A 14,891-nucleotide genomic window follows, 5' to 3' on the forward strand; every position below is an offset into this window, starting at 1 on the left:
CATAGCTTAAAAAAAAAGTTCTTTCCCATTAGGGCAGTCAAATTTGAGTTTGTATCTTCTTCAAGCCCTTAAATATTTCTTTCTGCGGCTACTTCTTCTCCCAATGTGCTGCCCTTTGAGATTGCTCTATTCTTTGCCCTTGTGATTGCACCGTAAGACCCCTCCTTTCCTACTATACACTCAATAACATTCCCTTGACTTAGCCCCCATTTCAAGGCAAAGCAGTGCAAGTTCCCACCATACACACAGGCAAGCCCATCCATGTTAGCATATCCTGAGGCAGAGAATATTATTTTTCATCGCTACAAACCGAAAAAAACAGATTATTGTGACGAGCTACAATAAGCTTCATTCTGAGGTATCAACCGGCTCCTCTTGTAAGCCATTTGGCTCCATGTAACTAACTACTGCGATTGTTTAGCCAAGCACAAAGAGGATGGATAACATTTGTAAAGTTAATTGTGTAGACCATGATTATGTAGACATGGTACTTGAGTGTCTTTGAAGATTCCATAAGTGCCCAACACAATATCCAAGGCTCCGTGTCATTCACACAGAGATTCATTAAGAACAAGAGTCTTCTGGGCCCACAGCTCATCAAGCACACAGATGGGTGACACTCTTACTGTCACCTTTCTCGACCAATGCTGTACTAGGGACATTGAAATCCTTGTTTTCAGAATTGGTTCCTTGTCACAAGCTTGCTGGAAGGGAGCACTGGTGTACCGTCCCCCTGGCCCTTGTGGGGAGGCTTCGACTCTCCTTCTGGAGACATTAGCTCCTCATATCAGCATAGGGACTAATTTTGTACTCCTTGGAGACTTCAATGTCCACAGTGAATTGGCTGACAATGCAGATGCGCGCAACTTGCTGGCTGATCTATCTACCCTTGGTCTTAAACAGTGCAACCAGGGTCCGACCCATCGGGCCGGTCACACCCTCGACTTAATCCTGTCCAACTCGCACCTCCTGTCGTGTTATCCTTCTACGCAGGTGGAATGGACCGATCACTTTGTAATTAATTTCTCCCTCCCCGCCCTCTTTACAGAACGTCCCCAACCTGCTCCCCTTCCGTTATGGCGCAGGCAGTGGTATAAGGTGTCCGCTGACACTTTTAAATCTACTTTCGTACCTCCCGATTTTCTCCCCTCTGACTCCACCAGTTCGGCTCTGTCTAAATACAATGATGCCTTGATCACGGCGGTCAATCTAATTGCCCCTTTAAGACGCTGTAATCGGCGCTCTGACCGCAGGCAGGAACCATGGTACTCTGACCTATTGCGTGCGGAGAAAAAGGCCTGCAGGAAGTTGGAGAAAGCCTGGAGAATCTCACGCAGTATGACCGATAAAGATCGCTATGGCTCAGCCATGAGACTCTATCATAAAAACATCAGAGCTGCCCGTAAATCCCACATTGTCTTCCAACTGTCTGAGGCTGGCAACGACCCTAAACTACTATACCAGGTTCTTTGCACATTTACCAAGCCCGTCGCCTGTGACAGTCCTGAAATGCTGACCCAAAAACTGTGTGAGGATACCGCTGGGTTTTTTGCCAATAAAATCGATTCCATTTATCGTAACATCTCCCAAATAAGCCCACCTACTGAGGAGACGGTCCCCTCTTTTAGCCCCCAGCCCGGAACAGTCGGTGCTGCTTCCGCTACGCTGTCCTCTATTCCCGAGATTAGCTTGGACCAAGTCAACTCCCTGATCGGGACTATTAAATCAGGCAGCCCAGTGGATCCTGTTCCTGCCCGTGTCATGCACCTCATTGGGAGTGTCCTCAGTCCTTCCATTCAGACGGTGATCAATCGCTCTCTCTCTGAGGGACTGGTCCCCAGGGAGTGGAAGGAGGCCATGGTCAAGCCTATCAGGAAAAACACCTCCATCCCCTGGTCTGATATGACTAATCTGAGGCCTATCTCCCTCTTGCCGTTCATCAGCAAATTGATGGAGAAGCATGTGAATCACCATCTTTCCAGCTTTATTGAGCAGGCCGGCTGTCTGGACCACTCTCAGTCGGGGTTCAGGCCCAGGTATAGCACCGAGACGGCTCTCCTCTCCGTCACGGATGCTATACGCTTGTCCCTGGACAGAGGGATGTCAGTGGTGTTGGTGCTGCTGGACTTGTCCGCAGCTTTCGACACCATATCCCACGCAATCCTCCTTACCAGATTAAAGGAGATTGGTATTGATGGAGCCGCCTTGGCGTGGTTCACCAGCTTTCTCTCTGAGCGTACCCAGAAGGTGAATATGGGTTCCTTCAGCTCCCCCTCGGCCAGCATCACCAGAGGAGTCCCGCAGGGCTCCTGTCTCAGCCCTACGTTGTTTAACGTATATGTCTCCTCTTTGGCTAACATTGTGAGGTCTTTCGGGTTCATGCCTATCTCCTACGCTGACGATACGCAGCTGCTGTTCACTTTTAAAGACTTTACCCCGGAGATAAGACAAGCTTTCTCCAACGGCATGACTGCGATCGCCAGCTGGATGGCCCAGAACTTTCTCCAGTGTAATGTGGGAAAGTCTGAGGTCATGCTATTCGGAGGGGCAAAAACCCTGTGGACCCCTGACTGGTGGCCCCCCAGTCTGGGTCAGGCCCCATCCCCTAAACAGGTGGTGAAAAATCTGGGGGTCCGTCTAGATCATGATCTCACCCTTGCTCATCATGCCAGCACCACGGCGGGTTCCTGCTTTCACATTATTAGCCTCCTTCGTAAGGTGTTCCCCCTTCTACCTGACCATACAAGAAAGACCTTGGTCCAGGCCCTCGTTTTGAGTCGCCTGGACTATTGCAATGGCCTATTCTTAGCAGCCAACGAAGGAGTGCTTAATAAACTTCAGGTGGTTCAAAACACTGCGGCCCGCCTGGTGACCAATGCCCCCCCTAGAACCCCATCCTTGCCCCTCCTTAAGGCCCTCCATTGGCTTCCCATCCGGAAACGGGTGGAATTCAAGATTTGCTGTGTGGTGCACAAGAGTCTTCACAACCTCGGTCCACATTACCTGGCCGAGAAATTTGTATACCACCGCCCCTCCCGCATTCTTAGGTCTAGCAATCTGCTATTACTTCAGGTTCCTAGACATAACAAGACCAGACAAGGAGGTCGCTCCCTCTCCATCATGGGCCCACGTCTGTGGAACAGTCTTCCTCTTTCCCTCAGAGATTGCCCTAGCCATCTAGCCTTCAGGAAACACCTTAAGACTACCCTGTTCTAGTTGGAGCGCTGCTCTACCTGTTCCTTCACAGCACCGCGCGGAGATACACCTTCGGGTGTGATGCCGGCGCGTTACAAGCCCATAAATAAATAAATAAATAAATGTGTTCTGCGTGCTACCAGTCAGCTGAAATCACACACCCACCCCAAACAAGACACCCATTGCATTTATTTAGAGCCAGAATGTCTGAAAGCTTGTTGCACTTAGAACTTTGAGTAGCAAAAAAACTTCCAACAGTCACAGGAATTCTCACAGGAGCAGATGCCCCAATCTTAGAGACTAGGAGCCACACACATACTATATTCAAGCACTAGGAAGATTAAGTCCTTCATCCCCACCTTTGTGTTCTAGTGTTCCTTTGCCCTCTTGTTAATCTGTTTTCTACCGCTCCTTCTTTATGTGTTGATTTGTGTGTTGAGGCTTCTCCTAAAAGGGGGGGGGGGTTCACCTACCTGTTCTGGCAGGTACATTATCTTGATTTCTGTTCCTTCTCTCCCTTTTACTCATCTGAGTATTGGTCTTCCTTAACCATGCCCGCCTGCCCTCTTTTTCTTCCCTCCTCCGTTTTGTTTGTATGTTCCACATGCCTCCAATACTGGTTTGTGTTTTATCTATTCTTTTACTAGTCTGTGTACTGTTTTCCTCTGACTGTCTGTACCCTATTTCTTCCTACTACCATGCTTCTCTTATGCCTACCTCACTTACACTCTAAGTCCTCCATGCAGACAGTTAGTAGAACTTCCTTCCCATTAGTTCATCTCTTTGTACCTCCTCTGGTTTGGATTTCTAGATCAATCATTGGATACATCTATCCTTTACTCCTTTCCCCTTTACAATATATGTATTTATATATTGATGCAAGTCTATCTCAAATCATTCTGAGATACTTGGAGCATAGTTCTCATCTTCCGGTGCCATGTTCTGATGTCCAAAATGTAGTAAAAGCCCTTCAAATTTTAGTGGTAATAAAAATAGCACATAGGTCTGAAGTCATATCAACCCTAAAGAGCCTCATACTTTTTTGCCATATGCACATTAAGAAGATTGAATATATATATATATATATACATACATATACACTCAATGCACTATATAAATAACAAATGTCTTTGTCTTTCATTTTGTAATCTGTGCCAATTGATTGTGTTCAATATAGATCTAGTTATATCCTGCGACCTGATTCGCTGAATGGCCTGTCTGCTGAGTATTCTGAGAAAAACAACCATCAACACTCTGATCAAAATGCTTATCTTAGATCTAAAACGGTAACATTAGCCTGGACATCACCTATTACAGTCCCTAAGCCCTTCAACATGACAGTTCGAGAGGCTCAGAAGAAGGCCAACCTGAGGTCATCCTCTGTTCTTCAGGACATAAGCAGCTCATGGATGGAGCAACAGACCCTGGAAGAAGCAGAGTGTCAGAGGCAGTTCCGCGCCCTGCCAGTTCCCGCTCATGTTTATCTCCCACTCTACGAAGAGATGAAGGAGCAGAATGAGGCCCGGAGAAGTGCGGAGATCCAGAAAAGATGTGAGTTCCTGCTTTCCACCCAAAAACCATTCAGCTTTGTGGAAAAAGAAGAAAAAAAGAAGGAGACTCAACTAAAGATGCTGACCACGACTTCAGAGCCAGAAAACAAGAAGTCGACAGTAGTGAAGAAAATCCCCAAATCTGTCCAGGATCCCACAGTCGGCGATAAACTTCGAGGTAAGATGCCTGGGTTTATGCAGTGATATGGTTCACTCCAAGTCATATGCTAGTGGTCAGAGATTGTGAGAATAGGGTTACCAACTATCTAGCTGAAAATTACAATGGAAAACCAATGACCACATACAAGGGACCAAAAGATTACACAAGACAAAGCAGAAAAAACTGAAGTTATGAAATCAATATTTTGGCCTGTCCCGGGCACTGGTCCCACCGGTGTTCTTGATAAATGCATGTTTCTTTTCGCACTACACATGTTCATGTACGCATGGCTAATCCCTTTTATAACCACTCATCTATTCTAAAACTGCCACCCTCTAAAAGTTAGGAATTAAAAGTAGCCATGTTTTAATACAAGCATTGTATTGTAGCAAGCTATCCAGATGCTCCCAAGACAGTATTTTAAGTGATCTTATTCAAGAAACAGTTAGGAAAACTGTGCTGTAAAAACTTTCAGTGGCCCCTTATCCTAAGATGTGTGTTTAAATGTAATAGCTTTTACTGGCAGCTCGAGATCTCTATTGACCCATTGAAATACATAACTGTCTGCCAGAGCACCTATAAAAAATATTTTCCATAGCTGCAAATTATGCATGTTCATATTCCTGATAAAAAATAATGAATGCACAGTGGGAAGATACTTGTTTTGTAGGCGAAACAATGTCTTACTAATGCAGTATATCCCTCTGGAATATATGGACATTGCATGCACCAAGATGTAAAAAAGAACACCATTTTAAATTAAGATGTAGAGCATAATGTCCACTGTTAAAAACATCATAGCTATTGGTCGATAGAAATTATGTCCCCGAAAATTAAATGCTTCCAGAATTGATGCTTTTATATGAAACTGAGCTCCCGTCATCTATATTGAATGTTTTGGGTGTCGTTATTGCCTACAACGCAGTGGTATAAAACCTATTTTTCATAGGATCCCATTAAATAGTATCTTATAGAAAAGCCATCCTAATGACAGCTTCTGCAGAGCTTCACCATTAGCCTTTGTTTAATTAGTAACCTCTTTATGAAAGTAAAATTGTAACAATCCCATTTCAATCATTGCCTATTGTCAACTGAATAGTGTATAATCAGCTTAAAATCTCTGAGATTGGCCCCTGCTCATTTATTTTATTAGCAATAGTATTTCCGAAAGCCAAGCAAAATCTGAATAATCGCAATGCAGTAATAGTCCCATTGTTAGCTCAGTCTGGCTGGCAGCAGCTTCAATAGTCTCTAAACATAAGCACTGAGAGTTGTTGATCAGCAGTCTACTCCTGCAAGTTTGGCATTCTGATGGTAATTAGGGCCCATTGCTAGTTCTGTCTTTCTGGCAGTTGCTTCATGATCTCTTATTTTCTGTTCTCTTTTCATAAAGTCCTGTATCTCAGCTACACAATTACTTTTTTCTTTTTACTTAGACATATAACAATATTTTCAATAAACTTTTCTCTGTTTGAAAGAAAACCTAGTTTTCATTTTAAATGAACCAAAAGAAATATATTATATTAAAACATTCCGTAACAGATAGCTTGTCTACTATATATGTCTACCGCCATTTTGGGGTTCTGACGATATTTACCACCATTCGGGGTCTGCTAAACTCAACTAGCGATGCTCACTGAGCCAGGGGTGTTACATCTGTTGCTTAAGGTAGTGGACCTAGTGTAGGTTGCTTATTACACCTGGGTATTGCTCTTAATGACTCCAGCCGAGACAAAATCCAGGTTTCAATCAAGTTGACACACTACCGCGAGGCCAGTGTTCATGTTAACCCAGTATGTAACATGCATGGCCATGCCAGCATACACATTATCCTCACACCTGTATGTAAAGCACATATTTCAGAGCCAGCTGAAATAGTTACATCCAATATTGCCATGTGCTCGTTTGCTGGGCGTTTGCAAATATTAAGCTGAAGTACGCCTCTGGAAGGGATGGCTCCACTGCCAGTGCAGAAAGCGCAAAGGTGATGGGTGGGATGCTTGCAAACGTCTGAGCCAGTGGCAATTGCTCAAGCCACATTATTTTTATTCTCATTGTACCACTTCAGACAATGAGCACCCATATGCAAATCAGTCTTTATCCATCTCCAATAAGAACATTCTAGCCTTAACTGCCATGCCACGCCCCCTCTGAATGGGAGCTCAGCCTAGTTTGGCCTTGACAGTGAGGTCCAGCTTGATTTCTGTCATTCAATAATCACCAGACTCATGACAGAGCATACCTGTTGTTGTACTTAGGGCATCATACCAAGGAAAACTCCAAGGTAATGGGTAGAATGCTTGCAAAAGGCTGTGACTGATAGTCACTCGCACCAAATTCCAATAATTCGTTTTTTGCCTGCTTTGCCACTCCAGACATAGGCCATCCACATGCAAATTTGCTTTTGTTCTGCTCCAACAAGAACAGTCCAGTACGAATTGCTAGGCCAGGTTACCTCTGAACGGTAGTACAAGCAACCATACACCATCTTTGGCCTAATCACTGTACTCCCCGTGCTAGCTACAGAATCCGCAACCACCCTTCCATGCTAACATGATTTAATTGCTTAAAATTAAAAAAAACCACTATTGACTCTTACTCTTCTCCAATCCTAGCCCCCACCAATACACATATCAAAAAGAATTCCAGGGATATGGGGCTATACAGCTCGCCCTCAACCTATCCCACCCAGAGTGGGGGCTAGATATGCAAAGGTAGCGGCACATTCCCACACCAGTATTGACATTGGCACATATCCTTTACCTGGAAACCAATGCATATGGAGTGGAAAATTCCAATACCACTATTCATATTTGTACATCCCCTTTACCTTAAATCCACTACTTTGGCGGCACAACGTTGGAGACATTACTACAATCAAAAGCGTAAGAGTAAGTGTGTTTGTTGGCTAGAGTTCGGGAGGAGTGGATTGAGATTTGGAGTAATTGTGGGTTCGGGCTAGTTGTCTGGTAAGTTGCATGGTTAGGCCACATTTTGAAATTAGGGCCAGATTGGTTATGATTATGGTTATTGCAAGACCTATGTGTAGAGTTCATATAGATATCTAGTCCATAAGGGCAGCATAATGTCATTATGGACAACCTCTACATTGTCTCTTGGATTGGAACGTGATTGCAATGGAGCCTGATTCGAGGCTGGGTAGAGTAAAGGAGCGACTTACTCCTATCTCTCAGTTTATAATGCGGTTGAACAGCACCAAGTCTTCTAGGGGCTTCCTTGGTTTCCTTTCTAAGCACTGCTTTAGCTAAGGCAATCCCATAACTTGCATAGGTGAAAACAGTTGTGAATCGAGTCACCGGTGAATAAGCATGGTACTTGAACATTCGTATTTATATATAATATATGTAGCATATGAAGGTCCTAATCACCATACACAATTGCATCCACTAGATAGATTTCATTGCTCAAGCTGATAAGACAAACTCTTGTACCTTACATTTTGTCTTGAGTGACACATGGTATGCTCTCATTACCCACACATGTACATTGTCGTGGCTGGAAACCATCTGTAAGCACGTGCCGAATACCTTATTTACTCGATTCAAAGACAAGAACAAAACCGCTTTCCAATGATCCCAGTGGAAATCGTGAATAATACACCTGTACTCGATCTCCCAGATTCCTTCAATTCTTACAGTACTATCAGTTTAAATTTTTCCAGTATTTCTCTCACTTTCACTCTCGTTCTATTTCACATTCTTCTCTGTCTCTGATCACAGTGTTGCTAAGTACGCCAGGATCTCACTTTTAACATTACTATACAACAGATCCCAGAATGGACGGTAGAAGTGCTAACATTGCTATTTATCTGAACACGGTGGCAAATGTTGAAAAGGATCCCACTTTTAACACCTTGTCTGACAGAAGGCAAGGTAGGACCTCAATTCTAAAATTCATGGGAAGCCTTATGAACATTCTAGTTGACAGTAAGCCTGCCTGGGGAGCCACAATCATAATATGGTTAACACTGAGCAACCAGCCACATTGCCTGCCGTGGGACATTTTCTTACTACTTTTATGTGCGAGTAAGCCATTTTGTGTTTACTGAGGCCTGACTCTAAAGGATCTTGTGACCATGTGATAGCTTAAAACTGGTTGATTTAAATTGGCAACCTGTGAAATATTCTTTCTCCTTCACTGTACTTCCTTTGTCCTATCCCATCTCTCTCTTTCACAGAGGCTGAATTATACAGAAAAATCCGTATTCAGATGCGAGCTAAAGATTTGCTGCAGAAGTCTGTAGCACCTATCACTATGGAGAGGGGACGGAAAGATGCTCTCTCCAGCACCGGCCTGAAAACTCAGGCTGAGCGGCTCAGCTTCCTGCAGCAGAACTTGCGCTTCCAGCCCAGGACCAATCCCCAAATGCCTGACTTTGATGCACTTTACAGGGCATTCCAGAGGAAGGTGATGAAAACTAATGAGGTGAAGGAAGCAACTCGCAATAAACCATTCAACCTGAGCACTTCCAACTTGCGTACCAGGCCAAGGAAGAGCATGGATGGTGGGCCTAAGGTGAGGACGCGCTTTGCTCCTATCCGCTTGCATTGCCTCCTTATCAAACCTCTTGCATTAACAAACATCAGAACATCCGATTGCACCCTGACGATCCCTGGTAACGAGTATAGGGTGTCGGGTACTTTGTTGCGGGTTGCATACGGTTACTGTGGCATACTGGAAGTGCTAGTTTCCACAATTTAGAAAGAATCCACTCTGGTATTAAAGTTGCACACGTGTACTTCCTTGTTATAGCACCCTATGTGAGATGCCACCAAAATCTCCAGATGCACAGCTCTGGTTATGAAACACTCTATTGTATTACTGTGGAAGCATGATTATGGCACATGCAAACTGTGCATCAGGGTGTTAGTGAATGTCCGAGACAATCCCCTCTTCTGTATATTGGTATGCTCTGTTTGAAGGTTCATGTGATGTTCTTTTTAGGAAGAGGTCCACAATCCAATGAGGCGAAGCCATTCTCTGACTGGCCTGTCTTCCTTGTCCTCGAACACACTTCCTGTCTACATCACAGACAGCACCAAGAAGAGAGAATTTGCCATTCGGTGAGTAACGGTGACAGTCAAGGGGTAAGCAAGGCCAATTTGCCAGGTTTTAATACTCAATGGCTTCTCTGCAACTAAACATTCACTCTGGGCCAGATGTATGAACATTTCATTTTGCTACTCTCTAATTGCGAAATTTTTGCGACCCATTGTGAATGAGCAAGAACACAGGATGATGTCCTGCTGAGGACAGTAGACCACCATGTCTGTGTTTGCTTTTTAGTAAAGCAACTTTTATTTTAATTTTGTTAAATACAGACCTTTTTCCTTAAAGAAAAACGGGATGCGATTTAAAAAGAAAAATGAAACATTTCTGTTACCTTTTTTTAAGGGTAGGCAGTGGTCCGTGGGATTACTGCCTGCTCTTAAACACGTTTTTGCTACCATTCACAAAGGGGAAGAGGTCACCTGGGGACCCATTACAGTTTGCGAGTGGTGTACCACCTACTTGAAGCAAGTGGTAAACTGCATTGTTTCGCAACCACATTCCAGTTGCAATACAGTTGCACATCCCCCTACAGCTCACTATTAGAAAGGGACGCCTATGGCCTGCCCCTTCCTAATACTGACCCTCATACTTTATTTTGCGAGTTGGTAATTGGTTACCGACTTTCAAAATAGGATTTGTATGTAGAAAAATGCATTTTACCAGTCCCATTTGCGACGGGTACAATGTGTCATACATCTGGCCTTACTAACTGATATTTCCTTTTATTCCTGTTCTACTTACAAAATGGAATAACTGATTTTTCTAAAACAGAAGAGGGTGAATTGACACTTTTGAACAAAAGTTTCATGGCTTCTGCATGCAGCTCTTTAAAATTCCCTGGGCAGTGTCGTGCAGATCCTCCTTAATCTGTGGTTTGGAGGCAACCCTTTTTTGTCTGTTGACCTGCAGCACATTTCTTTCATTGTGGTGAGCCAACTCAACCACCTCTCCGCAGACTTGTATCACCTTTTTTTTTTTTTTTTTTAATATGTCCCTTGTAGGACATGTCTTACCTGCATGCCTCATTAACTCTATGGAGTCCATACACAAGTCACTCTCATCATGCAGCACCCTTTAGTCTATCACTCGAGCAAGCAGAACTCACTCATTACCAGAAGCTCTGCTTTATTCCTAGAGTAGAGCAGACTCCCTCGTTAACATGCCTGCAGTCCACATGCAGCTCGTTCATGACTCCTATATTTTTATGGCCAGAGCACACACACGGCTCGTACATCAGTCACTTCCAGTCCCATTTTATTTTATTAAGAATCCACCAGTTTTCACTTGGGTTCCTCCATTTTTCTAGCTTATTTGCTGGTATTTTGATAATTGGGTACTGGGAAACTACTAAACAGCTCCCAATGCACCAAAATGTAGTTAACAAGTACTGAGGGTGGTATGGGAGCACCAGATTTTAAAGCCTATTCCATAGTGGCCCAACTGCAATGGTTGGCTTACTGGTTGGCGGGCCATAATTTATTTGAGATGGGTCATTCACCTGAACGTCTACGAGCTGGGACATTACAATCACTATTGTGTCCGGGAGCAAATCGGGTGAAGGACCCTCCATTTCTTTTACACATTGCGCTCCATTATTGGAAATTAGCGATGAAATATACTAGCATATCTGTACCATACGCCCCACGTATACCCCTGTGTGGTTTACCTACGCTACGGGGCATATTGTCTGCCGCTAAAGTGCGGAGCTGGGTAGAGGAAGGTGCGACGACTGTAGGAGACCTATTTATATATGGGAACTTGATGCCTCATGAAGAATTTGTGCAGGCTTATTCGGCCCCTCCTACTTTATTTGTATCCCATGCTGCGGTCATGCAGTATGGACGTAAGTACTGGTTAGTGGATCAGAAAGAACCCCGGACCTTTGGACTGCTGCAGATGCTACACATAATGGGACATGGTAGTCATTTGGTTAGGTGGTTATATCGCGGCTTACGGGATCATTTGGGAATCTCCTTGTTGACCCTGTGTCAAAGATGGGAGGCAGAGGTGACTCGTGAATTTAAAGACAGAGAATGGGAGCATGTCCTTGAATATCCCAGGAGGGTATCCTGCAATGCCCAGCTTAAAACAATACAGCTGTTTGTACTGCACAGGGCCTACCTCACACCTCGGGTGATACACCATATGTACCCCAATTATGCATCAGAATGTTCTAGGTGTCGTAGCCTGGAGGCAGATTTCATACATATGTTTTGGACCTGCCCCTCCCTTGTGGAATTTTGGATGGAGGTTATACAGGGCCTCACAAATCTCTCGGAGCGATCCTCTTGGAATGCCCCTGAGGCGTGTCTCCTAGGTCCCTTCCCAAGAAGGCAAAAGTACTGTGTCGCTTCTCGGGCCTTATCTTAATGCTGGCCAAGAGACTTATTACACAGCGATGGAACTCACACAGGGCGCCACGTGTGGGGGCATGACGGGAGGAGGCTCAGTCATTTCAAAGGGGTTTCCTTGCTGCAGCGTGAAATGAAGAAGGCTGTCAACATGTTTATTAAAACGTTCCCCTCTCTTTCCCACAAGTACGTCCTGAGGAACAGTTTTATGATGGTCCATTAATTTTGAATTAGTCATCTCTCTGAAAACATTGTACATAGTAAGGACTTCATGGTAAACTAGCTGCCATTGAGCAACATAGTCACTTTTATGTTTTTGACCAACAATTCCCTTGGAGCTTTTCTGTGATCTCTGCATCATCTATTCCAGTTTCATATCTGGAGCCACAGCATTGAACCTTCCCTCTCTGTCTTTCACCACAAAATGTCTTTGGATGAATTTTCTGTAGAGGTATGGTTTTTCCACCTCTAGCTTCTTCACTCTTTCCAAATACCAAGACCCATATCTCGGGTAGTTTATGCAATCGAATTTGCAAAACACAGTAATCAGTGACTCTAGTCTTCACATGCAGCTCCCAATCACCTCCCCAATCAGCATGTACCAAGTTTTTCACTAGAGCTATCATGTGTAAAACATTTCCCCAGTACTTGCAAAGTTCTGATTTTTCTTAACATTCTTTGACAAACTCGAAGAACTTGTTTTTCTGATATTGAACATTGCTTGGCTTTGCATTATGTTTTTTGAATGAAATGTACCCTGTGCCTTCTTCACTTCTGAGATAAGATATGCAAAACCTAATTTGTAATTCTTGTTCCAGAAAGCATTTCAACGCAATGTTTCTATAGCCTCAGATATGATGAGCATACTTTGTAACGAACGAACATAATGAGTTCTGCTCAATACTGACTGGACAGTTTAGCTTCCATAGATTTCAGCCTCAATAAGTGCATCATCTATGCAACATCCAACAGAACCCTTCTACACAAACTCCAAACCATCCAGAAAGCCGCAGCCAGACTCATCCTCGGGACACCGTGTCATGAACACATGACCAAACACCTACGAGACCTCCACTGACTCCCTGTCGAGAAGAGGGTCACCTTCAAACTCCTCACCCATGCCTACAAATCCCTCAACAACATCGGACCCAAATACCTCAACGAGAGAGTATCCTTCCACGTACCCAAGAGGAACCTCCGCTCTGCCGACCTCGCACTGGCAGAGGTGCCTCGCATTCACAGAAACAGAACAGGCGGGAGAGCTTTCTCCTATATCGCAGCCAAGATCTGAAACGAGCTCCCGGTGAACATCGGATGCTCCCCGACCCTGCACACGTTCAGGAAGGACCTCAAGACCTGGCTCTTCGACTGATCTGGAGCTGCCCCCCCCCCCTCCCCAGCGCCTTGAGACCCTCACGGGTGAGTATAAACCACTGATTGATTGATTGATTGATTGATTGATCGATCCACTGAGAACACCACAGCGCAAAGTTTGTCATGTGGAAAATGCACATCATTGGATAAAGATAATTAAATTCTACTGGATTTCTCATAAAAATGTCAGCTACAAACGGAAAACACCTTAATCGCAAAAAAATTGGCAGGATAGGCTGGCCTTCAAGCTGAGCACAAGCACATTTTGGACATTTTTTAGAGCGGTGTATACTGTTGCGTAGTTTGTGAATGGAGATGGCATTACTGGAAAAAACTCAACCTTCTTCAGTAGGGCGGTATTCTGGGAGATCTAATCATGAATTCCAGCCAATGGAGGAACTGGCTTTTCTTAAGTGTTCGAGTCCACACCAAATAAGCGATATGATAAATTCAGTTAAATCAGCTTTGCTAACCGCAGCAACAGGTAGAAGATCCCTGTCCTCAACCACTGTGCAACTTTCTGGTGGACTGGGATGTGTTAATGGTTTGAAGTTATTTTGCACAAGTTGGCAACGCAGTTTGGTTATAAGTTTACCTCTTTGTTTGTTTATTCCTATAGCTGACACCGCTTGTTTTCCAGCAGCTACTTACTTGTACAGTCTTGACAAAGCAACATGGCAGTATCATGCCAGCTGGATATTCCCGATAAAGAAGAGCTGTCTTCAAAATCAAAATTATCAAGCGCAGCAATTGTAAATCCTTTCTTGGTAAAGTGACTTGGAAGTGGTGCGCTGTTGGATTTACAAGATTTTACAGCACGACTTGCTAACAATTTCCTACTCCGTACTATGTCATTATAACTTGTTGATGCACCAATCGTATTCATTGACCTGATTAGCTGTCTACTTTTGCACTGGTCATAGATTGAGTGGGTAGTTATCATGTGTCACGAGCTTTCTTTTTGCCGTGATGTAATTCATAAAACATGATTTGGAAAAGACAGAATATTTGCACAGCATAAGCCTGTCTGGTCAAGGGATTGTCTTCCACTCCTTCGCGTATATCTTCAAAGCCATCATCAATATTTTCGGCTTCTGTTCCAAACTCAAAAGCCATAGTTTGTAACAGTTTTAGTTTGCTGATAAACAATGATGTAAAAAATGTTAAGATGACATCAGGCATTCTTGT

General features: G+C 44.0%; 1 protein-coding gene across 1 annotated transcript in view; it reads left to right on the forward strand.

Annotated features, from left to right (window-relative positions):
• FAM161B (FAM161 centrosomal protein B) overlaps positions 1 to 14,891 on the forward strand; it is a 120,448-nt gene that overhangs the window by 8,704 nt on the left and 96,853 nt on the right. Inside the window, exons 3-5 of the mRNA XM_085626783.1 lie at positions 4,373 to 4,923; positions 9,104 to 9,441; positions 9,871 to 9,989. Of these exons, the coding sequence (XP_085482909.1) occupies positions 4,373 to 4,923; positions 9,104 to 9,441; positions 9,871 to 9,989 (1,008 nt within the window). The remainder of the gene's footprint in view (positions 1 to 4,372; positions 4,924 to 9,103; positions 9,442 to 9,870; positions 9,990 to 14,891) is intronic.

Source organism: Triturus cristatus, chromosome 9 (genome assembly GCF_964204655.1).
Source record: "Triturus cristatus chromosome 9, aTriCri1.1, whole genome shotgun sequence".
NCBI lineage: Eukaryota > Metazoa > Chordata > Amphibia > Caudata > Salamandridae > Triturus > Triturus cristatus.